Here is a 27,105-nt window from a genome sequence, read left to right on the forward strand (position 1 = left end):
CACTCTTCACACCTCTAGGTATTTTTGTGGTTAGAAAATGTAGTAATCCTAATTTATAATAGATGAAAATTATTAACCTTTGCAAAAAAAAAAAAAAAAAAAAAAAAAAAAAAAAAAAGCCTTTGAGCACCAGCATGAGTGCATGCTCAGAGGCTAGTTAAATAATAAGAATTTGAATTTCAAAACATATACATGTGCTGCATTTTTTTAACTTCCTTCAGTTTTTTTAGTAGTAGTTATCTGAAACTCTTGTTAAGGATTTTTTTTTTTTTTCTTTTTAGAAGACTTGTTAAAGATCTATGTGGTTTTTTTTTTAATTGTATTTTACAAGAATATGAATGTGGGTTGGGCTTGGACGTGGTTTTTTTTTTTTTTTTTAAATAAAATTTTGGATGTGGTAGTGGTATTTAAAATTTTATGGATTTGTTTTTAACTTCAGTTTTTTTTAGCAGTAGTTATCCAAAAGTTTTGTTAAAGATTTGAAAGTAGGTTTTTTTTTTTTTTTGGATAAATTTGAAAGTGGTTTTTTTTTTTTTTTTTTTTTTTAGGGAAAAGTTGAACGTGGGTTTGAATGTGGTATTTGAAATTTTTTGGATTTCTTATGGATATGATCGATTTCTACTAAAATAAATATTCAAATTTCTTTATATGCCCTTAGATTTTTTTTTTTTTTTTTTAAGTGCAGTATGTAATATTTTGTAGTGTTGTTATAAGAGGGGTAATTTTAACAGTACAAAAGGCAATAACTAACTCTAAGAACCCTCTTAATATATAGAGATAATTGCTTGGTGGTGAAAAGTTTTTATTTATGTAGAAGTGAGTATTTTAATTTTTAAAATTTAAAGAGGTAAGCTACATTTTAGGATTTGTAGTGGGAAGTTGAGTGTGGAGAGTGGAGGCGCATCAAAGATCAAAGTTGTCTTTTATGAAAATTTTGGCATTATAAATAGTTGTGGGACCTATTTTTGAGGGTGAGGGAGGAGGACATGAATATAAAAAATTAACTTGGATCAGTTTTTTTTATTCATTGAATTACTAATTAAATAACCTGTGATTGTTGGAGAGTGGTAGTTTTACTTTTATCTGAACATTAGTATTTTACTTGAGTTTTTAAACGTGTAGTTATCCACAAATTTGAAAAAAAAAAAAAGAGGGTGGCCGAGGTAGGTTTTTTTTTGGATAGAATCATAGAACGTGGGATATATATATATATATATAGAGAGAGAGAGAGAGAGAGAGAGAGAGATAAAAGAAACTGTTTTTTTAAATTTAGCTAAAATTTAGGAGTTTTTAAATTAGTAATTTTACACGTATAACCATATTTCTTTAGCTTTACAAACTGATAAATTTGATGGTATTTTAGTCATCAAAATTGACTAATCCAAATAGGGGAAGCCTCTTAAATAGTTGTATAGATAACAAATTAAACCATATAGTTTTACAAACAACAAATTAAACCTTAGAGCTTCAAAAAGTAATGATTTTAAGCCCTAAAATTCAAGAAGTAATAAATTAAATTGTAAAATTTTAAAAAATAAAAAATTAAACACTAAATCTATATTTAATGAGTTAAAATTTAATTTTTATTTTTTAAAAACTTAATGGTGCAATTTATTAATTTGTATTTTTTAATCTCTCACTATTTAATTTATTGTTTTTGAGAAAGTATATAGAGACCAAAAAAAAAAATTGAAAAGAATTTAACACCAATTTTGAAAAAAAAGTGATATAAAATTATAAACAATGGGTTTAGATGATAACCATTAAAAACTTGTTGATTTAATAGTGTGGAAGCAAGAAATTAACCCGAACTTAATTACTTGCTCATAATCACAATTAATTTCTATTAAGGGTTCAATACAATCTGCAATGAGAAATTTGAATAAGAACTAGATAACTCTCTACTCTCAAAATAGTGTCAAGGACTTTATTCATATAACTTTATTGTTACATTCCTCAATATGTGTTTCACTCCTTTCTTTCTTTTCTTCTTACTCTAGGAAAGTCGTTCCAAAAACTCCCTTGTTTGTCTGTCTTTTATTTATTTATTTTTATACTTTCCCTCATTCTTTTTCTTTATCCTTATCTTTTGCTTGGCTGTTTTCATTTTCTTCTCTAGCATATGCCATAGCAGGTGATAAGGGTAAAATTGTAACCACAAATTTGAAAAAAAAAAAAAGAGGGTGGCCGAGGTAGGTTTTTTTTTGGATAGAATCATAGAACGTGGGATAGATATATATATATATATAGAGAGAGAGAGAGAGAGAGAGAGAGAGAGATAAAAGAAACTGTTTTTTTAAATTTAGCTAAAATTTAGGAGTTTTTAAATTAGTAATTTTACACGTATAACCATATTTCTTTAGCTTTACAAACTGATAAATTTGATGGTATTTTAGTCATCAAAATTGACTAATCCAAATAGGGGAAGCCTCTTAAATAGTTGTATAGATAACAAATTAAACCATATAGTTTTACAAACAACAAATTAAACCTTAGAGCTTCAAAAAGTAATGATTTTAAGCCCTAAAATTCAAGAAGTAATAAATTAAATTGTAAAATTTTAAAAAATAAAAAATTAAACACTAAATCTATATTTAATGAGTTAAAATTTAATTTTTATTTTTTAAAAACTTAATGGTGCAATTTATTAATTTGTATTTTTTAATCTCTCACTATTTAATTTATTGTTTTTGAGAAAGTATATAGAGACCAAAAAAAAAAATTGAAAAGAATTTAACACCAATTTTGAAAAAAAAGTGATATAAAATTATAAACAATGGGTTTAGATGATAACCATTAAAAACTTGTTGATTTAATAGTGTGGAAGCAAGAAATTAACCCGAACTTAATTACTTGCTCATAATCACAATTAATTTCTATTAAGGGTTCAATACAATCTGCAATGAGAAATTTGAATAAGAACTAGATAACTCTCTACTCTCAAAATAGTGTCAAGGACTTTATTCATATAACTTTATTGTTACATTCCTCAATATGTGTTTCACTCCTTTCTTTCTTTTCTTCTTACTCTAGGAAAGTCGTTCCAAAAACTCCCTTGTTTGTCTGTCTTTTATTTATTTATTTTTATACTTTCCCTCATTCTTTTTCTTTATCCTTATCTTTTGCTTGGCTGTTTTCATTTTCTTCTCTAGCATATGCCATAGCAGGTGATAAGGGTAAAATTGTAGTAGTAATAATTACCCTTACATAAGTATAAAACAACGCTCCAAATAAACTCATCAGGATCCATTGGCAAGTGATGATGTTAGGGAGTCCACAAAGCTCACCTCATTCCCGACAGGAAGACCTTAGGCAACGAAGATGGGTAGCTGACACTAATGAAGCTGAAGGGAGTAGGCGAAGCTGACGACCCTGATGTGGCTTGCCTTGGTCCTCATGTTTGTGTATATAAGGAAATGTTTTGCGCCTCATGTTTTGTGCTAATCAAAAGGACTCCTACAAGGAAAGGATTTGGCTAAATACGCTCATAAAGACTCCTATAAGGAAAAGACTTCTAACTCAAGGAAAGGATGTCGATCCTCTACTACTACAAAAGCCTCAATACCCTCACTAACCAAGGTTCGCATAATTTCCCCCAGCTCTAGCATTCTAGAGTTGCGAGAAATTCTAATTTGACCGTTGGAGGGTATTTGGTCGGCACCATACCGGTGCTCTTTGTAAGGTCTTCTCTTTTTGTTGTGCAGGTGTTGTTATGAGCACGTGAGAACCGTGTGACTCACTAGTGATTTTTCGGCATCATTAGTTGGCATCGTTTTGTGGGAAATCTTTGCAATTCGTAAGCCATATTATCACTTCCTCGATAAAGAGTTGCATGGTACTTACTCGCTCAATGACGACCACCAATAACGTTCAGGGAGATGAACCACAACCCACTGCTCGAGAGAGGCAAGTCCAAACCTTCACAGCAGTAATGAAACGTCTCACTAAACAAAATTATGACCTAGAGGAGCAGTAGCGGCAAAAGAACACAGCGATAGGTACTCAAAAGGAGGACCAAGAAGGTACCAGAGCTGAGAGAAGAGACTAAGAGGGGCCAGAGGGCAGCAACACCCCAAGTAGACCAAAGCGATAGGACATGAGCTGCCCTTCCATCACAGACACGGCTCCCCTTCACGTTGTCGCAGAGATGTAGATGATGAAGAAATGGATGGACTTTATGATGAACGCCCTCAGAGGACAAGTGTCTAGCAACCTCGATGACTTGGTCCATTGAACAGATTCACCGTTCACCGCATCCATCAATTCCTTCCCCCTTCCACCGAAGTTTCACATGCCGCAGATAGAAAGCTATGACGGAGCCAAAGACCCCTAGATCACTTGGAATCCTTCAAGACCCTAATGCACCTTTAAGGAGTAGCAGATGAGATCATGTGCAAGGCATTCCCTACCACGCTGAAGGGTCTCGCAAGAATTTGGTTTAGCAGGTTGACACCTAACTCCATCAGTACTTTTAAGGAGCTAAGCGCCCAGTTTGTTTCACACTTCATCGGGGGACACAGGTATAAAATGTCTACTACATGCTTAATGAGCATCAAGCAACGGGAAGATGAGACGCTGAAGTCTTATATAGCACATTTTAACAAAGAGGTGTTTTCCATCGATGAAGCCGACGACAAGATACTCGTAGCCACTTTCACAAATGAGCTATGAAGGGGTAAGTTCCTATTTTCACTATATAAGAACAACCTAAAGACTATGTCGGATGTGCTTTATAGGGCAATGAAATACATGAATGCCAAAGACGCGTTTTTGGCCCGAGAGGAGAAACCCAAGAAGAGAGAAAGACAGGAAGGTACATAATAGGACGAAGGGCAGAAGATGGCAAGAACTGAAGAACGAAGGGATGACAAGCGCTCTAAGCCCCCTACGGGGAGATTTACGAGCTTCACTCCACTAATTGCCCCAATCGACCAAGTCCTAATGCAAATCAAGGACAAGGGAGCCTTAACCTTCCCTGGAAAGCTGAAGGGAGATCCCAACAAATGGTCTAGAGACAAATATTGCCGTTTTTACTGTGATCATGGTTATGACACAGTCAACTACTATGACTCGAAATAGTAGATCGAAGCCCTCATCAGGTAAGGGAAGTTACAGAAGTTCGTCAGCAGAGATAGAGCAGATCTGCCTCTTCAAGAGCAAGCTCCCCGACAGGATAACGAGCGTCCCAGACCACCCTTAGGAGACATAAGGATGATCGTGGGAGGCACAACGACCACTGGCTCATCCAAAAAGGCTCGAAAGACTTACCTCAGAATGGTTCAAAACATTTAGCTAATAGGCATCGTCTCGAAGATGTCACGGGTCGACAACCCCATTATTGGTTTCTCGGAAGAAGATGCCCGACATCTTCACCACCCACATGATGATGCGTTCGTCATTAGAATCCAGGTAGGAAATATAACACATACCGGGTCTTGGTTGACAACAGGAGCTCCGTAGACATTCTTTACTACCTAGCGTTCCAACAGATGTGGATCAATAGAGAACGTTTAGCTCTAACCAACACTCCACTCGTTGGGTTTGGAGGAACAAAATTATACCCCCTTGCCTGTCACAATTAGAGATTATCCTCGACAAATCACTAAGGATGTTACATTCCTTGTTGTAGATTGCTCCTCCACTTACAATGCCATCATAGGATGACCTACCCTTAACTTATGGAAGGCCATAACTTCAACCTATCACTTGATGATCAAATTCTCCACTAAGCACGGAGTAAGGGAATTGCGAGGGGATCAAATAGCTATGCGTGAATGCTATATTGCGATGCTGGAGATGGACAGCCATCTACAGACCATGAGCATAGAAGAATAGTGGACAGGGGTGGAACTTGTAGAGAGGCTCGAGCCAACGGGAAATGAATGATGTGTGTAGACTTTATAGACTTGAACAAAGCATGCCCCAAGGATAGCTACCCTCTCCCTCGAGTCGATGTACCAGTAGACTCTACTGCTCAGCACTAGCTACTGAGCTTCATGGATGCCTTTTTAGGTTATAATCAGATCCGGATGGACGAAACGAACCAGGAGAAGATTTCATTTGTTACCAGCCAAGGTCTTTTTTGTTACAAAGTGATGCTGTTTGGCCTTAAGAATGTGGGGGCGATGTATCAAAGGTTCATGAACAAGATGTTCACAAACCAAATCAGAAGGAATGTTTAGGTCTACGTTAATGACATGTTGGTAAAAAGCCAAAGAGAGGAGGACCATTTGAAGGATCTCGAGAAAACATTCGGCACCCTTCATTCTTACAACATGAAGCTCAATCCAAGTAAGTGTGCATTTAGAGTGACAGTGGGAAAATTCCTTGGTTTTATGGTGTCTTAAAGAGGTATTGAGGCCAACTTGGACAAGATCAGAGCCATAGTAGAGATGCCCCCCCCCCCAAAACATGAAGGAAGTGTAGAGTTTAAATGGAAAAGTAGCTGCCTTGAACAGGTTCATATCAAGGGCGACGGATAAGTGTTTACCCTTCTTTCGCTCATTAAAGTGGTTTTTCGAGTGGACTGCCGAGTGTCAGCAAGCATTCAAGGATCTAAAGGCTTACCTCTCTTCCCTACCACTGTTAAGTCCTTCGTAACCGAGGGAAGAGCTCTTCCTCTATTTAGTAGTCTCCCCGGTAGCCATTAGGGTAGCCTTGGTCAGAGAAGAGGACAAGGTTCAAAAGCCCGTATACTACACCAGTAGGCATTTGTGGTGTAGAGGAAAGGTATCCACCCATGGAAAAGCTCGCCTTCGCTTTAGTTACGGTAACCCGCAAACTCAAACCATACTTTCAAGCCCACACGGTGATCGTCCTAACCGACAAGCCTTTACGACAAGCGATGAGCAACCCTGAAGCTGTTGGTTGATAAGTGCTATGGGCAATAGAATTGAGTGAGTTTAACATTTAGTACCTCCCGCGTACTGTTATCAAGGGATAGGTCATTGCTGACTTTATAGCAAAATTCACTAATAGGGAAGACAAGGGGGCAGATGAATGCCCTTAATGGAGTATACATACAAACGGGTCGTCCAACAGGCAGGCCGGGGGAGTAGGTGTCGTGCTCCTTTCTCCTGAGGAGACAAGATTGAATGTATGGTCTGCCTCGACTTCCCTACCACCAACAATGAAGCAGAGTACAAAACTTTAGTGGTAGGACTTGATCTCACCAAAGTGGCAGGAGCAGCAAGCGTAGTTCTTTACTACGACTATCAGGTCATCACCAACCAAGTGAACGGAGATTATGAGTGCAAGGGTGAAAGAATGAAGAAATATCTAGAGTAAGTAAGGAGAAGGGTAGACGAGCTGAAGGCCAAGATCATCCAAATCCCCAAAAGAGAGAACAAGCAAGCCGACTGCCTTGCCAAAGCCGTTTCAACAAAACATATGACCGCCCTTGAAAATGTACTCTCTTTTGTTTAGCTTTCTCCACTAATAGATTCTGTTGATGTGCAGGAGATAGGCTCTGAAAGCGACTAGACCACACCGTTAGTCTCTTACTTAAAAAATAGCGTCTTACCAGATAGAAGGGAGGCCATAAGAAAGCTAAAGGTCCGAGCAGCGCGATTCGTCTTGATAAAGGACGTCTTGTACAAAAGAGGTTTCTTTCGCCCATACCTAAGGTGTTTGGGTCTTGAAGAAGCAGACTACATCATAAGAGAAGTGCATGAAGGGATTTATGGAAACCATTTAGGGTCACAGTCGTTGGTACACAAACTAATTCGAGTAGGGTACTACTGGCCCACCATGTAGAAGGATGCCCAGACTTATGTCAAAGCCTACGATAAATGCCAAAGGTTCAGCAATATCATCAGACAGCCATCTGAAAAGTTGACCCTAACGACAGCCCCATGGTCGTTTGCTCAGTAGGGATTAGACATCATAGGGCCATTCCCAATAGCGATGCAACAGCTGAAGTTCCTGATAATGGGTATAGACTACTTCATAAAATGGGTGGAAGTTGAAGCCTTAGCCATCATTACGAAAAAGAACGTGCGAAGCTTCATTTGGAGGTTCATCATATGCAGGTTTGGGATCCCTAGAGTCTTAGTCTCAGACAACAGGAAATAATTCGACAACGACTCCTTCCAGGACTTTTGCTCATAATTAGGGATCATAAATCACTACTCGTTCCCTGCCCACCCTTAAGCTAACGGACAAGTTGAAGTCATGAACTGATTTTTGCTTAAAATTATCAAGACTTGACTCAAGGGGGCAAAGAGTATATAGCCTGAAGAGCTGCTAAGCATACTATGGGCGTACAGGACAACAGCAAGGACTTTTATAGGAGAGACACCATTTTGGCTAACATATGGAAGCGAAGCAGTCATCCCAGCCGAGGTTGGAGTCATAAGCTACAAGAAGGACAATTATGATGAACACAAGAATGATGAGGCCATGCGTCTACAGCTCGATTTAGTTGACGAAGTCAGGGCAACGGCCGAACAAAGACTTGCATGGTACCAGGACCGCATGGCCAAGCACTACAATTCCCAGGTCCAACATAGAGATTTTCAGATTGGAGATCTTATTCTAAGGAAGGTCATGGGCACCGCTAGAAACCCTGCCTAGGGAAAGCTCGGCCCCAACTAGGAAGGACCCTACCGAATCACGTCATGGCAGAGGAAAGGCACCTACGAAAGTACTACCAGTAGAGAGGATGGCATGAAAAGTAGCACCCCTTTATTTCTACTTTACCTTAGTTAATTCTACTTATACTCAGTTTTTCTATTTACTTTAGTTTTGCTACAATAACTCTTTTAGAGCCCAAAGGGCAGGTCTCCTTCTTTTAAAGAATTACTTTTTTCTATAAATGCATGGTTTATCATAATAAGGGGAGTTTATTCTGACATGACTATGGTGTTCGTCTACAAAAAATTGTCCATAAAGTGGACGAGTTTATTGACGAGTTTATTAAAGTCCACAAAGTGGACAACTTCATCCCTAAAGGATGAAATATTATCAAGTCCATGAAATGGACGAGCTTATTATTATTTTCCATAAAGTGGACAAGTTTACGACTTCATCCCAAAAGGATGAAATATTATCAAGTCCACGAAATGGACGAGCTTATTATTATTGTCCATAAAGTGGACAAGTTTATGACTTCATCCCAAAAGGATGAAATATTATTAAGTCCACAAGAAGGACGAGCTTATTATTATTGTCCATAAAGTGGACAAGTTTATTAAAGTCCAAAAAGTGGACGACTTCATCCCAGAAGGATGAAATATTATCAAGTCCAGAAAGTGGACGAGCTTATTAGTATGGTCTATAAAGAGGACAAATTTATTAAAGTCCATAAAGTGGACGACTTCATCCCAAAAGGATGAAATATTATCAAGTCCACCAAGTGGACGAGTTCAATAATAAGTCCACTAAAGGGACAAACTTAAGTCCATAAAGTGGATGGGTTCATTGGTCCACAAAGTGAATGAGTCCATTACTTAATAAAGTGGACAAGGTCATTGAAGTCGACGGCTTCATAAAATTGCCATTACTTAACAAAGTGGACAAGTTTAATAATAAGTCCACAAAAGTGGACAAGTTTGTTAGCCAATCCATAAATTAGACAAGTCCATGAAAGTGGACGAGGCTATAAGGCAAACGGATTTATCGGTCCATAAAATGAGCAAGTTCTTTCAGGAGAACAAATTATGATTACAAAGACCACTAGACGAGGGACGGACCTATAACGAGTAAAGGGACCTACCTTAGCTGATGGGTTTAGTAAAAAGCCAAGAAAAGAAATCAAGTCTACAAAGTAGACGTCCTTAGGTGGACGAGCCTATCGTGTAAGGCAGGCGGGTTCGTCTCTAACTTACAAAAACATATCATACAAGCACAAGAAATGGGCATATAGATAAAGAGCAACGCATACATGCTGAAAGTGAAGGATACCAAATACCATAAATAAAATGGAGTTTTTACAAGCAAAGCCCAAAAAACAAAAAGGGCATTTTCCAGAAATTAGATTACAATTATAATAAAAAGGAAAGAAAAATCCTAAGTTCATGAGGTTGGGAGGTCTTGCGGGGTCCCGTCACCCTTGGTTTGATCTGGGGCATCCTGAGTTGAAGGGTCGTCAGCAACGGGAGGATTGGTTGACGGAGTCAGAGGAATGACGAGAGGATTCATGGCAGGCTAAGTAAGGATGACACTGTCATCTTGAGTTCCTTACTCTGACTCGATAGTGTCGTTAGCCTCTTTAGAAGTAGCATTGCCTACAGGTGTTGTTGGCAAAGGGTCATCCATTGAGACCTTCACCAAATCCAGGTGAGGATAATTGAATTTAACCTATTTAAGGAAATCCTTAAAACCCACACCATAATATTCGGCGCAAGAATCAATGAATGCCTGCGACTCCATAAACTCCTTTACAGAGTCAGCCTTGGTCGTCTCCACCTAGCCCAACAGAGCTGATAACTCATTCTCTACCGTCTCCTTGGCTTCTTGATCTTTTTTCCTCTAACAACCTTCCTCCTCCAATTTCTCTTTTAACTCTTTCACCTCCTTGTTAAGAGTACGAAGGGCGTCCTTATACTAATGTTGCCCGTTGGTCAGGTTCTTGATGCGCTTCTCCTGACGGGTAATCACCATTTTATTGGCAACGCCCTTAACCTGTAGAGCCTTCATACAAACCAGTGCCTACAAGACAGAACAACCATCAACTGGCTAGCATGAAGATGAGTAAATAAAAGAAAGAATGAAAAGTACTTACCCGAGCGAGGTCAAATAAGCCTGAATCCCCCCAGCTCTTCCGTCACCTGGCCAACACAAGGGTCTGTGTCTTTATCTTTAATAATGGACTCAAGCATCTCGACAACATAATCCTTGTGGGTAAGGAGACAATGCTCAGAATCTTGAGTGACAAGGCTGGGTGTCGTCATCAACTCCTTGCCAGCCCTGTGCTTTGGAGGTGACGACTTCTTAGGAAGCTTCTCTCTAGGAGTGACAGATGCCTTTTTCGATGGACAGTCGTTTTTCCCATCAACTTTTCGCTTGGCTGCCCCTTTGCCAACGACCTTAGGGGTTGACGAGGATTCCCCCACCTTAGTTTTCTTTTCTTCCTCCTTTTTATGAGCAGCAGCTGCCCTCACCCTTTATCTGGCTACCTCTATTTCTACAAAAACGAATGACAAATATTCACACAAGTGACGATCAAAAGGAAAACTGGTGTAAAAAACGACGGGAGAAGTTAAGGAATACTTACGTCGACGAGAATAGGCGTTCAGCACGGGCTACCAGCATCGGCTCCGGACCTTCACAGTAAAGGTGCAAAGTTTCAAGTATAATAAGATCTCAACACTTTCGCTCCTCCAATGGGATCTCTGTTACCCGATGGATGAAGTCTTCCTACTCCTTTGTAATGCAAGGACAAATGCTACTTGGAAATAAGGGAAGTAGACAGTGTTAGAAGTTTAAAGTAAATAAACAAAGGAAAAAGAGCAGACGGGATTAACCCAAGTCCTTGACAAAAGCCCAAGTGTTGTCAAAATAACCATGGGGCATTGTTTCCCATTCCTTTTGACGAAATACCCAGTTTGTCCCTTTTACAAAGAAGTACCTGCCCTTCCAATTCCTATTGGAGTCGGGCGTATCATATACCAGCTTTAGCCCCTTCTTTCTCATTGCAAAATGGTATATCCCTTGATACGAGACTATATGTTGAGGTCGATAGTACCAAAAGAACTCGTCAATGGTTAACTGACGGTTCCTGCCACTTAGATGGCCCCACAAAATCTCAGCCCCAATGAATATCCTCCAAGTGTTGGGGGCAATTTGGCTAACGAACAAACCCAAAAAGTTGGCCAGCTGATGGTAAAGCACAGTTAGTGGCAACCTTAATCCTACTGCAAACATGGCATCATACATGCCAACGTCTGCGGTCTTCCCCGAGTAGCATTTCTTGAACTTTCTAGGGAGACGGATTGGGATGTCATCCAGAATCTAGTAACGGTCTTGTAAGGTTTTGAAGACTTTGTCTGACATCGTCGGCAAAAAGTCATTGACAGTCCATATCTTGGGGAGGATGAAAGGACGGTCATCTCTAAGGGCTCCCAAGGTGCTATCTAAAGCCTCCTCATCACCATCATTATTATCCATCACTCCCTCTTCCTTCCCTTTCATCTTCCTCATTTCCGATGTTATTATCCCCATCACTCTCTCTTCCTTCCACTTCATCTTCCTCATCAGTTAACACCCCCTCATCTTCTCCTCTATAACTTTCCACTTTGTTAGAAGATTGGGCTGTCGTTTCCCTATCTAACAACTAGGAGAAGCCTTCCTCGGGCTCGTGACCTAATGGGAAGACCTCGTTGTAGCCCGCTTCATCGCGAATTGACGACTGCTCACTTGTCACCTCTCTAGACATCTGACTACCTACAAGCGACAGAGGCATTTTAAGAACCTAAGTTGATAGCCTTTTCTAAAAATATAAGTTTTCACAGCCAAAAGAAAAGGATAAAAGCAAAAATAGGAGATAATAAGAGCAGGGTAACTTACCAAGTAAAACTGACGGACTCTTGGAAGTGGACGGTCTTGGATAAAGCAAGATGACGTTGGCAAGGTTCACGAAGTGACGAGTTCGCTCTAGCAATCAACAATAGTAAAATAGAAGAAAATGAGGGGAGAAACAAAGTATATATAAGAGAAAATATGCACGGAAGACGAAGCGACACCCTCGTCCAGAAGCGGAGCCAATTAGAACGCGCCATGTGTTCGAGCATTTAATAAAGGCTACTCGAGGATTTGCCCATAAATGATTTTCCCTCTCTCTTGGCCAAAAAAGGAAATTAGCAATGAAAGTTCAACTCCATAACCCGTCAATTTAAGCTGACAAGGATATGGAGTAGGGGGCAACTGATAAGGGTAAAATTGTAGTAGTAATACTTACCCTTACATAAGTATAAAATGACGCTCCAAGTAAACTTGTTGGGATCCATTGGCAAGTGACGATGTTAAGGAGTCCACGAAGCTCACCTCATACCCAACAGGAAGACCATAGGCAATGAAGATGGGTAGCTGACACCAATGAAGCTGAAGGGAGTAGGTGAAGTTAACAACCCTGACGTGGCTTGCCTTGGTCCCCATGTTTGTGTATATAAGGAAATGTTTTGCGCCTCACGTTTAGCGCTAATCAAAAGGACTCCTACAAGGAAAGGGTTCGGCTAAATACGCTCATAAAGACTTCTATAAGGAAAAGACTTCTAACTTAAGGAAAGGATGTCGATTCTTTACTACTATAAAAGCTCCAATACCTTCACTAACCAAGGTACGCATAATTTCCCCCAACTCTGGCACTTTAGAGTTGCGAGAAGTTCTAACTTGACCTTCAGGGGATATTTGGCCGGCACCACACCAGTGCTATTTGTAAGGTCTTCTCTTTCTGTTGTGCAGGTGTTGTTGCGAGTACGTGAGAATCGTGTGACTCACTGGTGATTTTTCGACATCATTAGCAGGTGTTGTCTTGATGTGGTTGGGCAACCTTTCGTCCCATCATGCTCTTCTTTTCTCAAGATTATAATGAACAAAGATTTTTGGGCCTTTTGTCTTATTCTAATAAGTTATCTATTGCATTAAATGCAACTATATCAAGTGGGTTGTTGTGGATTTACCAAGAAGATCCAAAGGGCATACTCGGATATTTCGTGCATACCTCGAAAAGATGCTTTGATAGCTCGAAACATGGACTAGTGTGGGCAATATAGTCAATAGATTTTTACCTCAGACGACTTTTGTGGTTTATTCATACTTGAATTAAGGGTGATGGGTCTTGTTAGATCAGATTCTCGTGGTTTGGGACATTTGGAAAGATCTCCAATGATTTTCTTTTCGCCTTTGGTCCTTACTTCGGGATATGTTCCCCTGTTAGGGGGATTCATATTTTGGTAGGACACGTTCTGGGCTTGTTCTAATTTGAGGCCTAATGCTTGTTTGGGTTCTATGTGTTATCTCCCTACAAATTGATATAAAAAAATATGGCAATTTTTTTTTTTTTTTTCATGTTTACGTAAAGCATTAGCCGTTACTCTTGGAAGATTTAGGAAGAATTTTACTTTTTTATTTTATGAATAATGTTATATGTATAAACTATTTTATAATATTTTTACAAAATGCAGATGTTGCCAATATTTTATTCGTTTATTTAGACTTACCGCTAATATCACTTTTTCATTTACCAATAATCATTCACTATAACAATAGTTTGAAATTTTTTTTTATAAAATAGTTTGTATCTCTAACATTATTTTCCTTTTATATAAAAAAAATAAAAAGGAGAATTCTGACTCACCTTAAACCCTATATCAAATTAGGGTTTAGTTTTTCTAAGGATAATCTCCCTAGAGTTTAGCTTTTTCTGGTTGAATAAAATTGAAGTTTATATATATATATATATATATATACCTATGTCAAATTAAACCCCCGAACAAATTTGTCCACGGTCACTACTGGAAAGAGACAGAAAAGGAGAGAGATCAAGGCCGCCGCCCACCGGTAAGACTTGGGGTTGATTTTTTGCTCAGTTTTAAAAGTAACAACTGTTGGTTTTGGTTTTGCGAAGTCATAGACATATAATATAGTGTTAGTGTTGTGTAAATATTTTTGAAAGAAAGAGACTATTAATCCCGAACTCGATCCCGCAAGAAGTGACTTATCATCGCGCTGAGACTGAGACTGAGACTGATAGGCCCCAACTCCAAGCCCCCAACTCTATTGTTATTGAACTGATTAATTAATAAATATGTCACTTCAGTCCTTTGTTGCACAATTTGAAATTTTAGTGTTTGATTTAAAAAAAAAAAATTTTGAGGGTTTAATTTGTTACCACCCCTAAAGTATAGGGATTAAACTGAAATTTTGCCTAAATATAAATACTCTCTCTCTCTCTCTCTCTCTTTCTCGAAGCCACCAGTCGTTTCAATTTTGTTTCCCTCTAATTTTGAAAGAGTTCTCTCTCTCTCTCTCTCTCTCTCTCTCTCTCTCGCGTAGTCTCTTGAGGTATCTCGCTCTGATACATTTTGATTTTTATCCATATTTTTCAATTTAACTAATAATTCGATTCTAAATTTTGACTTTGATTTTGTAGTAATTTTAAATGGCTGCGTTTGGAGCCGCTGTGACCACGAATACAAATCCGAATAAATCCTTTGAGGTATGTATTTTTGATTATTCCAAGTTTTAGTTTTTTATTTTTGCCTTTTTATTTTTTTTTAATGATTAAAATTTGGAATCTTGTGCTTAATTGCTAGTTTGTTTAATGTTTTTTTTAACTTTAATTGTGTATGAATTTATTTTCATAGACAAATTTGGAAGTTAACATCTTTTTTTCTTTTTTTTTTTTAATGATTCTTGTAGTGAAAAAATCTCTATATATGTATATAATATTAATCTGTGAATTAATTAATGCACTGCTTACTATTACAGCGTTTTATTAAGCGTTCTGAGCCTTAGGTTTTGGATCTTCTTTTGTGAATTTAAAGCCTTTATGTTTATTATGAAGTGAAAAATTTGTAGTGAGATTAGTTTGTTTGTGTTGGCTGAACATATAAAATATATCTGACTGCTTGAATTATACAAATATTTCTCTTGTTGTGCTTTGTAAATTCTTAATTTAAACATATTTGTTTCCAATTCTGTTAGGTTGGTAATATTCTTAACCATTGGGCTTAACTGCTTCTGTATTTTCAAATTTAGGTGGCTCAACCTCCTAGTGATTCAGTTTCAAGCCTTTGTTTTAGTCCCAAGGCCAATTACCTGGTTGCTACGTCCTGGGATAACCAGGTTTGTTCAGTTGGTTAATTTTTTAACATCATTGTCATGTTGCTAATGTTTCGTCTCTTTAATCCTTTATTCGATTCTGATGGTTGTGATTTTTTAGGTAAGATGTTGGGAGATAATGCAAAATGGGGCTGCTTTAGGCAGTACACCCAAGGCCTCAATAGCTCACGACCAACCGGTAAGACTAACATATACTATTAGCTTCTTGTTCTGTTTCGGAATCCTAAATGGCAATAATTATTTGCTTTGAATTTTTTTCTCCTTAAGGTGTTGTGCTCGGCTTGGAAGGATGATGGAACAACCGTCTTTTCTGGGGGCTGTGATAAGCAAGCAAAAATGTGGCCTTTGTCTGGTAATCAACCAGTGACGGTGGCCATGCATGATGAACCCATTAAGGAAATTGCATGGATTCCAGAGATGAACCTCTTAGTCACAGGAAGCTGGGACAAGACCCTGAAGTAAAATATCAAATCCTCTTTGCATTTAAGAGATATCTTTATTAGGCAATTTTGTTTAATTTTGGGTTTAATGCTTACGTTTTGCTTCAATGAGTCTACTTTATTTTATAAGCCATCATACTTTTACACTAAGTGCCCCTTATTTATGTTGCTTTAGATAAAACTGTGCAATAAAAAATCATGGCCATTTACTAGAAGAATGATCATATGGTGGTTATTTAACTAATTTCCATGGTAGGCTCATATTTAAACCTAATGGTCGCTTCTAAGTAGGAACCTTGGAATTGTGCTCCTTTTTTATATACTTTAGTATGAATAATCAATGGCTACTCAAAGGAAAGAGAATTTTTGTGGTTACCTATTTAATTTATGAGAAGATCTTTTGAGAAGTAACAACTAACAACTAAGAATGATTCGATTCAGTATAGCAGGAAGATGGATGTCAGTTTCCTTTTCCCCTTGCTTTATTACATATCGCTGTAGGGTAACATGTAAAAGATCATCTTTTCCTCATCAGTTTTCTGTTACATTGTGGATGAACACATTCCAAAGTACAATGTTTTCTTTTGTTTTGGGTGATATAGGTGTGATTTTTACTGATTTTGTTTGCTAATTGTGCAATATTTTATTCTATATATTTGAACATATTTTGGAACCCACTAGTTATGACATAATTATCCAACATATGGTTTCTTTTTCACTATATATAGTTTTGCATGCTCTTGATCTATTATCTTTGCAACTTGATGCTTTTGTGCCCTTGACTGCTAATTGTTCTGTTGGTTTCCTTCGAATTATTAGGTACTGGGATACAAGGCAGTCAAATCCGGTGCATACTCAACAACTCCCTGACCGCTGTTATTCTTTTACAGTGCGGCATCCCTTGATGGTTGTTGGCACTGCAGATCGCAATCTGATAGTTTTCAACTTGCAGAACCCTCAGGTAACATTCTCATCTAATGAAATGAGCCAATAATGATTTTCTTGCATCTTTCTTTGACAATCAGATGCTTCATTATTACAAAACTACATTTTGTAAGTCTGGCAGTAATGTTTTGCACTTATAGTTTGATCAAGTTTGAGAACCTTTTTTTGTCTACTTTTGATATGTAGATTTAGGCTTCTACAATGTGATCATGTAAGGGTATCTGCACAGTATGAGGGGATATCATTATATCAACTTCTAGCTTTAGCTGATTGGATATCTTATTTTTGGTCTTTTTTGACCCTTAAAATTCAATTTTCTATTGCTTTTAAGTGTTCCAATGAATCATTGATTCTTCTCCACACCCCATTCTCCCAATGAATAATTGATTTCGTGTGCATGTGTTTGGACTTGATAGAAAACATGATAGGGTGGAGGGTCCTGGCTTCAAATTTGTATTTCCAACTTGTTTTTATTAAAAAATTATCAGCTGCTAATTGATTCACTGTATGTGACATTACTTTTTGCTGTAGTTAGCAAAACCTTTTTTGCGATTGACTACTTCATTTATTTATTTTTCTAAATAAATTTAAGGCAATGTTGATAGTCATTATTCAGTACTTTCTTTAGCTTTTACTGCATTCCTTAGACTGCTGTGAAAAAAGAAAATTTTGGGTTGAAAACACAGGAAAAACCCAAGTGGTCTGTAGCTACTAAGAGAGATGCTCACAAGTGCTAGAGCAAGAGAAATGGTTTCTATGTAGTATAGAGACCTTTTTGTATCAACACCCTAAAAGGCTAGAGCATTGTTTTTTTTCATAACCTCCAGAAGTTGGATGTGGAATTTTAATCTTATGACCATGACTCCTTGCATATTATTTGCGGATGCTAGCAGCACGACTCACAAGTGCTTCCTTACTTCTTGTTGCTAAGGATTCTTGTGAGTCCCACAGACAAAATACGATACATTATTTTGGTTGGCATGTTTCTTTGTTTGCTTTTATGGTTCAACAAATGGGTGGATTTATCATCTAATCATTGCACAAGTGTGATTTTGGAAATATGTATATTTTGTTGACATAAACTTATATACCTGGTATTGGTTTACATCTTTGATAAATATTTGGAAGCTTTGTGAACTGGGCATGACCAGTTTTTTTTCTTCTTCTTCTTCTTCCCTTATGCGTGTCCCTTTTAGGAATGAAATAGGTTTCTTTGCCGTTTCTTGTTTCTATTGGTTTACTGCCTCTTTATACCAGAACTAAACTACAAAGTATTTTGTAGTTTGCATCATGGTTATACAAGTTGAGCAACTTCTTTGTTGTTTCAATAAGCTCAAGTAGAACTCTGAGCTTTAGTATAAAAGGAGTTGAATTTTACAATGGCCTTGTAATGCCTCTTCATGGGATTTATAGATATTCTCGTTTTGTACTTGTATTGTTATTAGAAAGTATATATGTACATTGTTAAATTACTGATTATTCTAAGAGTTTAAGTTATTGAGATATGGTAAATTTAATCATTTAACCACACAATTCTAACACTCTTCTTCACGTATGGGCTGAAACTAACTTTTAATAGGTGAGGCCCAACACGTGGGATTTTAAATGGGAGGTAAAGTGGAGGAGATAGGGATCGATCTCAGGACCTCTTGCTCTGATATCATGTTAAATTACTGATTGTCTCAAAATCTTAAGCTATTGGAATATGGTAAATTTAATCATTTAATCACACAATTCTAACATACATAATAATGAGCAAATGGTTGAGATTCTGTGAAATTTCAAATGTAAATTGTGTTTGAGTCATTGAGAGTGCTCATTGTCTTATGTTCCCTTTATTTTGCTTTCAATTTTCAAGTCTAATCACGGGTCCAAATGCCAACAGATTGAGTTCAAGAGAATCACTTCACCTCTAAAGTACCAGACAAGATGTGTTGCTGCCTTTCCAGATCAGCAAGGTTTCTTGGTATGCAACTGCTTGTAATTACATTAAGTTTAAATTTTCTATTTATGATTATTATTATTATTATTATTATTACCTTTTCTTAATGGTTGACTTTTGACATTTCAGTCTTCTACTCCCTTATTTTGATAATTCTGTATTGTTGGATGTTCTCTACTTTTCCAATATGGACAGTGTAATGTATTTGTTGAAAATGAAAACTTTGTTCTTAGTATGCTCTGTAAAGATGCACAAATAGTTGATAGAGCATATTTTTTGAGCGGAGCTTGAATTTAGACATTGATAGGTTAGGGAACTGAGGCTGATTGTTTGTGGTTCAATTAGGGTCTTATCTAGGGTAGGAGCTTGAGAATTTTCTGGGATTGCCTATGTTGTCTTGTAATCTATTGAATCCACAATCTTTTCTTCCTCATATGCAGTCTGTGATCTGGTACCTTTCTGTGCCAGGGGTATGTTTTTCCCCTCAAGGTAGTGGATTTTATTCTAATTGTTCACTTGCATGAAAAGTGTGTTGGTGCTGTCTTCACTGTGTGCTTGATCATGGCTTGTTTAACTGTTCCTTGGTAACCATGGAGACTTAAATATGCTACATGTTGTGATCATGCTTTAGTTGCTTGACTGTCCCTTGGTAACCTTGGGGACCTAAATATGTTACATGTTGTGAAAGAGATTTTGCTACAAACTATACGAGAGTTATAAATAGATATGTGTCAGGTCTTGTCTTTTTTTAGTGCAAAATTAATACCTGAGCATTTAGAGCATTTTTCATCTGGTTTATCTTATATTTAGTGTCTCTATGAAGTGCTGCAAACATCGAAAAGGTTATCTTCCTGAAACTTGTCAGATCAGCTGACAGAATATCTTGGAATGAGGATCCAAAGATGTAGCGTCACAAGACCTGAAAATTAGAAGTGAAAATGGAAATCCATTATTTATAAAATTGTATATAAAATCAAGCAACAAAAAATCTTATGCAATATCAACGAGTTTTAAAACTTTCAGCTGAAGAGGTGTCAGAACCACATACAAAGTCCTTACCAAAATTAACCACCACAAACTGAGGCCATACCACTGAGTTTCAGTCTATTTTAGTTAAAGATGTCTCACAACCATGAACAAGGTCCTAGCTAAAAGGTAACCACAAATTGAGAGCATTTAGATGGAAATTTTGAGTTGGAGGACTTTTCAATTGGAATTCTTCAGATGTGTTTAACATCATGGAAATTCTAGCAAATTTAATAATGGAAGGATGAAAATAAAAATTGCCAAGAGTTGTAGCTCTACTAGTTGGCATCTCCTGGTGTTACCAATGGAGACATTCAGGTTCAAATCCCCCTCCCCCAATTATCAAATTATCAGAAAGGGTAAAAATGAAAATTGAGGCCATGACCTTGTCAAATGGATTAGGGTGCTTTTCAAGGAAATTTTTTTAACAAACATCATCCGGTGGGATGAAAAACATAGAACCTTAAACTAGGATCAAAACCTATATCCCAATCCTTGTGCACCCTCCATACCACAAAGCTCAGGACATGCAACTTGACCACGTACTTAATTCATCCTTTTGTTTATCTTTTGTGGTTTCTTCCAATTAAAGTTATGTGCTCTTTTTTATTTCAATTACTCTAAAGCAAAGAAAATTTCTCTTTTTAATTTTTTAAAATTGAAAATGCTTCCCTCTCTCTCTCTCTCTCTCTCTCTCTCTCTCTCCCATTCCCTTTTGCCACCAAATCCAACTGCTCCAGTGGTTTAGAAGCTACACTGGAACCACAATTTAATATCCAGTGTTGGTAAAAGTGCACTTTTAAGTGTGAAACGTCCGTAGTTCGTTCCTAGGCATCAATATTCTAATTTCCACTTTGCGTATATTAAAAAAAAAAAAAAAAATGAAACGCCAAAGTCCCAATGCTTTTTGCCTCTAAAGTTGGGCACATTTGAAGAAGTGCGTCTAAAGCTTGCCTTTTGGAGCTTTATCAATAAGCTCAAAGCATGCTTTTTTGAACTTTTAAAATGTTTATTTATTTATTTATCATTATTTATTACTATTTATTTATTTATTATTATTATAAAAAATGAACCAAATATGAATTGCAGCCAGCTGATCACAATACTCTTAAAATAAACCAGTGATTTATGGTAAACTACCATACACTTAAGCCCACTCCCCTCCACCTCTACATATATTCTGTTGAATAATCTACTTGGTACCAAAACTGCTATGTCTGGAAACTATTATTTATTTATTCAGTATGTCTGGAAACTTCATGTTCATTCATTAAAAAAATGATCTAATTTATTTGTGATACTAATTGTTTAGTTATTTTAGTAGTTGATGTTAAACATATAATGAACTATGCACTTAGACTTATATTGACTAATACTCATTGAGTGAATAAGTGATTAAGAGAATGATGTAAAATGTTGTATGAATTATATAAAATGTTATATTTCAATTTATATGTTTATTTGATCACATTATTTTTGTATGCCCATTAATAATTATTTTCAAATTTATTACATTATATTTTAAAAAATGTATGCTTCACTTCAAAAAGGCGCATGCTTGCCCCTTGTGCCTTGAGCCTAGGCTCTAGGAGGCCTTTTCCCTTATGTGCGCCTTGTGCTTTTTACCAACACTGCTAATATCATGTCCCTTCAAGCCTCACCACTACCCTATTCAGCTCCTCCTCTCTCTATGACCCCAATGCGCTCAAATCCCCCATGACTACCGTTGTGAGCCTTAACTCTCCACTGACTCCAATGTCCAACTCCCCAATTTTGGTTCCAATTTTTTCTAGAAAGACTGTCTTGGTGTGGTTTGCTTGTCCAATCCAGATATCTCCAAGAGGTGTTTCACGCTTCTAGGCTTTTTATTGGTTGAGTGCACTAATACTGAGGGTGTGGTGGAAAGACTGAGGTGTCTGGAAATGAGTGTTTTGGTTTTGGGATTCTTTTATCAGAGTTTTGGGCAACTAGAGCTGAAATTGAGGCGTGGACTGATTATCTGAGTGCATAACTGAATTGTGTTCAGAGTGCGGTTTCACGGACAAGGGGGATCATTGAAGTAAGTGTGTGGTCTGATGTTGTGATTGGTGTGGACAGGTCACCAAAAACTGGGACACACAGGATTTTGATCTCTATAACTATCAGAATAAAAGAAAAGTGGATTTGGGAGAAGGCAGTACTGCAGAATTTTTTAAGACTATTGGATCAATAATTAATACAGTGACTGATTTTGAGAGTTGTTAACAATAGACAATATGATGATTTAGGTTTGAAACTTGACATTGATGGTCCTTCAAGCTACCCAGTAATAACAATAGAATGGTGTTAATTTAGAGTTTACATAGTAGAAAATGCGTGCTCGATATAAACCTATTAGCTATTTTCCTGAGAAGTTAATGTTAAATTAAAGATCTACTTTCGGTCAAAAGTAGTTCATTCTGAGCATTCGAAGTATTTTATGCACCTATAGTAACCTTTGAAAATTGTTATGACATCTAAATTACTCATTAAATGATCCAATTTTCTGGTTGATATGATCTTTTTGCTAGTACCATATCCCAGATTTCAAAAATGTCCTTTTATTTGGCCAAGTTTGGCTTTGTCATCTTTCCACATTCACAAAAATGTCTTATTTATCTCTTGCTTTCTGTTGTCAAAAATTTTCTTTTCTGTGTTCTGAATATATGCAAATGTGCTTACTGGTATCATATTTCTTAATTTAATGTCCTGTTGCACCTCACATTTTTTTACCACATTTATTAGTATTGGTCAACTGCTTTGATTAGATTTTCCCAGTATTATTCTGGTTTGGACTATAGTGGATTCTCAGGATAATTGAATCTGTGTTGTTTTTTGTCTAGGTTGGCTCGATAGAGGGAAGGGTTGGTGTACACCACCTTGATGAGTCCCAGCAAGCTAAAAACTTTACTTTCAAATGCCACAGAGACGGAAATGAGATATACTCTGTTAACTCTCTAAACTTTCATCCTGTAAGATTCTGTATTTCCATTTGATCTCCTTGCAAATTATTTATTTGATAGCTTGTACTTTTACTGAGAACTTGAATCTTCACTAGATGTAGCTCTATTTCCTCAAGTTTAGTGGAAATATATGTCTGTTTGGTGCTATCTCTATGTTGATCTGCTGCCTGCTTAAATTCTTATATGCCAACCCTCTGTTTCAGGTGCATCACACTTTTGCAACTGCAGGGTCTGATGGTGCTTTTAATTTCTGGGATAAAGACAGTAAACAGAGACTCAAGGTATCTTCAGATAAGCTCAATTCAAATTTGAACCTTTTTTCATGGTTTTACTGCATTTCAATGAAGTTAAGGTTTTATCTTCTTAATTCTAAACTGAATACAGGTGCTTTTGTCAATGATTGCTTCACAAGAAAAATGTCTGTTTGTTGTGCACACAAAATCACACAAGCATTTTTTGCTGACCTATATAATATTATCCTGAATCTAATGTACAATATCAGGCCAAAGAAAAAGGAATCCAATACAACTTTTTAACACAACTTTTTTTTTCCAGGCCATGGCTGTGGACTTAAATAGCTAAAGTATATCTTTGCAACACAATTTTTTTTTTCAGGCCATGGCAAGGTGCGGTCAACCCATACCCTGCAGTACTTTCAACAATGATGGTTCAATATTTGCGTATGCGGTATGCCTTGTTTCATTTTTCTTATAATCAATAATGATTCAGTTTCTAGACATTTGCTCACTCCCTCTCTCATTAAGTGTCACCTGTTATCAACATAATGTGTGAATTTCATGACGTTCTCTCTCTCTCTCTCTTTCTCGCGTGCGCATGCTGCACATGTGCACAGTTTACGCATGTGCGCACACACACACAGACCTTTTCTTAGAAATGTGTAAAAGGGGTTATCCAATATTTTAAGGATGTATAATTAGCACTGATTATCATGTTGTAGATATCTTTGAAGCATTCTGTTTTGGAAACATTCACATACAAATGGAAAAAGTTTGGCTCAAACATGTTTGGATCTATATTTTTCCAACCTACTATGTGGCAATTGAAGAGACTGGAATCATGTGAAATTTTAGTCACGTGACGTTAATGAGTCATGTGACTTGTTTAAATAATACACATCAATATTATTATAAATCGCCATGCAATGAGTTGGAAAAGAAAGCTCAAAACAGTTTGGAGCCAAACTTTGTTCCATACAAATATGATAAAAGGGTATATCCAATATTTACAAGATGTATAAGTTGGGCTTCCATTATCATGTTGTAGGTATTTTTGAAATTAATGAAAGATTGAAATAATAATAATAATAGTTAGAATTGTGTGGGTAAATGATTAAATTTATTATATTCTAATAATTTAAGTTTTTGAGACAGTTGGTAATTTAACATAGTATCAAAGCGGGGAGTCTGGAGTTCGATCCCTGTCTTCACTCTACCTCTCATTTAAATTTTCACGTGTTGGGCCTCATCTATTAAAATGTAGTTTCGCCCCACACTTGAAGGGGGGGGGGTGTTAGAAGTATATAGTTAAATGATCAAATAATTTAAATTTACTATATCTCAATAGCTTAAGTTTTTAGAACAATCGGTAATTTAACATGGTATTAGAGCAGAGTATGAGATCTTGAGTTTGATTCCTGTCTTCTCCACTTTACCTCTCATTTAAATTCTCATATGTTGAGCCTCACCTATTAAAAGGTAATTTTGGCTCACACGTGAGGGGGAGTGCTAGAATTATGTGGATAAATGATTAAATTTACCATATTCCAATAGTTTAAACTTTTGGGACAATCAGCAATTTAACAATAACTATATATATTTTTTTTTTATAATAATAATAATTATATTCATTGAATCATGCAGCTCATCTTGATGAATATATTTGGTGCATTGTAATCACATTGCACGTAATATGCACATTTTGCCAATCCATACCAACCGATGTCAACTCTTTCTTTTTTAGTTAATTCCTGACTAAAATTTCGAGAATACCATGTTTTGGCTATACTGCCCTCTCTCTCTCAAACTGGATATGTTTTCTGAGAGGATGGTAAATAAAATAATGGCTTTTAGAATATGAGTTGCTTGGAGTGGTCTATTCAGCTAGCATTTAGATTAATATGTTTGAGAACCCTTTCAAGTCCTGGGATAACGTTTGTGGTATGGAAGAGATCTGGTTGAATCAGATCTAGCTGATAGGGTCAATATCTGGGCTCCAAACTTTCACGGAGATTATTATAGTTATTTCAACTGAATAATGGACACTTTTGGCCTGAAACCTGTTTGCCAAAAGCACATATTATTGTAAATTGGCTAAGGGAATACAATAGTTTTTGTTCCTTTTATTGTTTTATTTAAGTTGGAAGTTGGAACTGAATTTCTTTATCATTATTATTTTATCTGAAGGTGTGCTATGACTGGAGTAAGGGTGCAGAAAATCACAATCCAGCAACAGCAAAGACCAACATTTTCCTGCATCTGCCACAGGTATATTCATCTGTAATTCTGTATGTTTTAAAGTGTATATAATTTGTTTTATAAACTGCTTGTCTATCCTTCGGAACACCCTGGTGAAAAGTGCTACTTTTTTTTTTTTTGGGGATCCAGGAGTCTGAGGTTAAAAGCAAGCCACGAGGAGTTCAAACTAGAAAGTGAAGGTTGTGCTCATTACAAGACTTACAACAGCTCATCAAAAAATGGGATATTAGCTTTTTATTTATTTTATTTATAAATTATTAATTTTTTTTGGCTTGGTAAATTGATGTGACTTTTTTTTTTTCCCTCCTTTCCTTTCCCAATTACTGTTGAGTTAATTTTCTGTGTGGATACATAGGTTAGAAACTTAGAAATGAGGTTCCTCTGGGGGGGTTATTTGTTTTGTTGTTTTTTTTCCCCCTGTATCATGACATGAAGGGATATGAAGATTTTACATTTGGTTTTTTGTTCCATGCCGTACAAGCTTCTGAGCTTTCTCACAGCTGGTTGTGTGCAAATTTCTATGTTTCTAGATGGCATTTAAATGTTAATCCGGTTATGCAGAATCTTCTTCCCGTTCAAGATATCTGTGTGAGTTGATTGTTTGATTATCGGAGTCTAACTTGATTACCTTTATCTTCAGCTTTTTGTTCCTTTAGAGTTCGTAAGGATTGAATACTTTGGATGATATTTGCCAATAAATTCTAGATCCCTTCGCATACAGCCTTTTAAGGAAGAAGGCTTGTTTGGTTTTAAGGAAATTGATTTTCGGAAAAAATTATCCGTATTTATGGGTGTTTGGGCAATGAAAAATGTTGGTCAACTAGAAATTATTTTCCTGTTGACTATAAAATAAAGGCACTTATGTCAAAAATTGGTTTACAGTTGAAAAGTATTTTACGTCGAACTCAACACAACCTAAAACACATAACAAAATAGCTAAATAATAAGGCTATGTTTGGTTTAGACTAGATCACTTAGGCCTTGTTTGTTTGTTTTTTTTTTTTTTTTTTTTTTTTTTTTTTTTTTTCATCACTCTTTACTCAATTTTCGTCACTCGTCAGTTATCATTCATCACTCATCACTTAAAATACTCCAATTTTCTATACCCACTTGTTTGGCACACTGTTTTTACTTTATATCACTCAAATATTTCAACTTTTTGTGAAACCCATACTTGAGCACAAAATCAGACCCTTCTATTAACCTACCTGCCTCACTCTCATTCCCCACCATTTTCTTCATTGCTCATTTCATTTTGCCACCACCACAGTCACAGTGCCAAAGTGCAACCAAAGAAGTATAAACAACAAAAACTCTCAACAATTTAACGCTACCTAAAGCAGCTCATCACCCCAAATTCAAAACTCTGAAAGCCTTCACCACTAGATCGGCTCATCTCCCATCACCCCAAATTCAAAACTCTGAAAGCCTTCACCACTAGATCGGCTCATCTCCTCGACACGCAAACAAGGATTTGTGAAAAAACCAAAGCC

At 36.7% G+C, this 27,105-nt stretch overlaps 1 protein-coding gene across 2 annotated transcripts; it reads left to right on the forward strand.

Moving 5' to 3' along the window:
• The first annotated feature begins 14,390 nt into the window (after nt 1-14,390).
• On the forward strand, nt 14,391-26,080 carry LOC111985824 (protein RAE1). Of its 2 annotated transcripts, none has more exons than XM_024017482.2 (12): nt 14,391-14,499; nt 15,092-15,157; nt 15,700-15,786; nt 15,884-15,961; nt 16,051-16,241; nt 17,043-17,184; nt 19,054-19,134; nt 22,998-23,126; nt 23,321-23,398; nt 23,733-23,804; nt 25,541-25,621; nt 25,742-26,080. In XM_024017482.2, the coding sequence occupies exons 2-12, from the start codon at nt 15,101-15,103 to the stop codon at nt 25,787-25,789; spliced, it is 1,044 nt and encodes a 347-aa protein (XP_023873250.1). In that variant the 5' UTR covers nt 14,391-14,499; nt 15,092-15,100; the 3' UTR covers nt 25,790-26,080. The 2 variants fall into 2 exon arrangements, with proteins under 2 accessions (XP_023873250.1, XP_023873249.1); XM_024017481.2 differs by lacking the exon at nt 14,391-14,499 and adding an exon at nt 14,881-15,003.
• Nucleotides 26,081-27,105: the final 1,025 nt, after the last annotated feature.

The sequence above is a fragment of the Quercus suber genome, unplaced genomic scaffold (genome assembly GCF_002906115.3).
Source record: "Quercus suber isolate HL8 unplaced genomic scaffold, Cork oak 2.0 scaffold_256, whole genome shotgun sequence".
In the NCBI taxonomy this organism is placed as follows: domain Eukaryota; kingdom Viridiplantae; phylum Streptophyta; class Magnoliopsida; order Fagales; family Fagaceae; genus Quercus; species Quercus suber.

Excerpts from the sequence above, each read along its gene's own strand:
- LOC111985824 (XM_024017482.2), top strand. The coding sequence starts at position 15,101 with ATGGCTGCGTTTGGAGCCGCTGTGACCACGAATACAAATCCGAATAAA. Across the intron at positions 17,185-19,053 it reads TCAACTTGCAGAACCCTCAG|ATTGAGTTCAAGAGAATCAC; the intron begins GTAACATTCTCA and ends AAATGCCAACAG. Across the intron at positions 23,805-25,540 it reads GTTCAATATTTGCGTATGCG|GTGTGCTATGACTGGAGTAA; the intron begins GTATGCCTTGTT and ends TTTTATCTGAAG.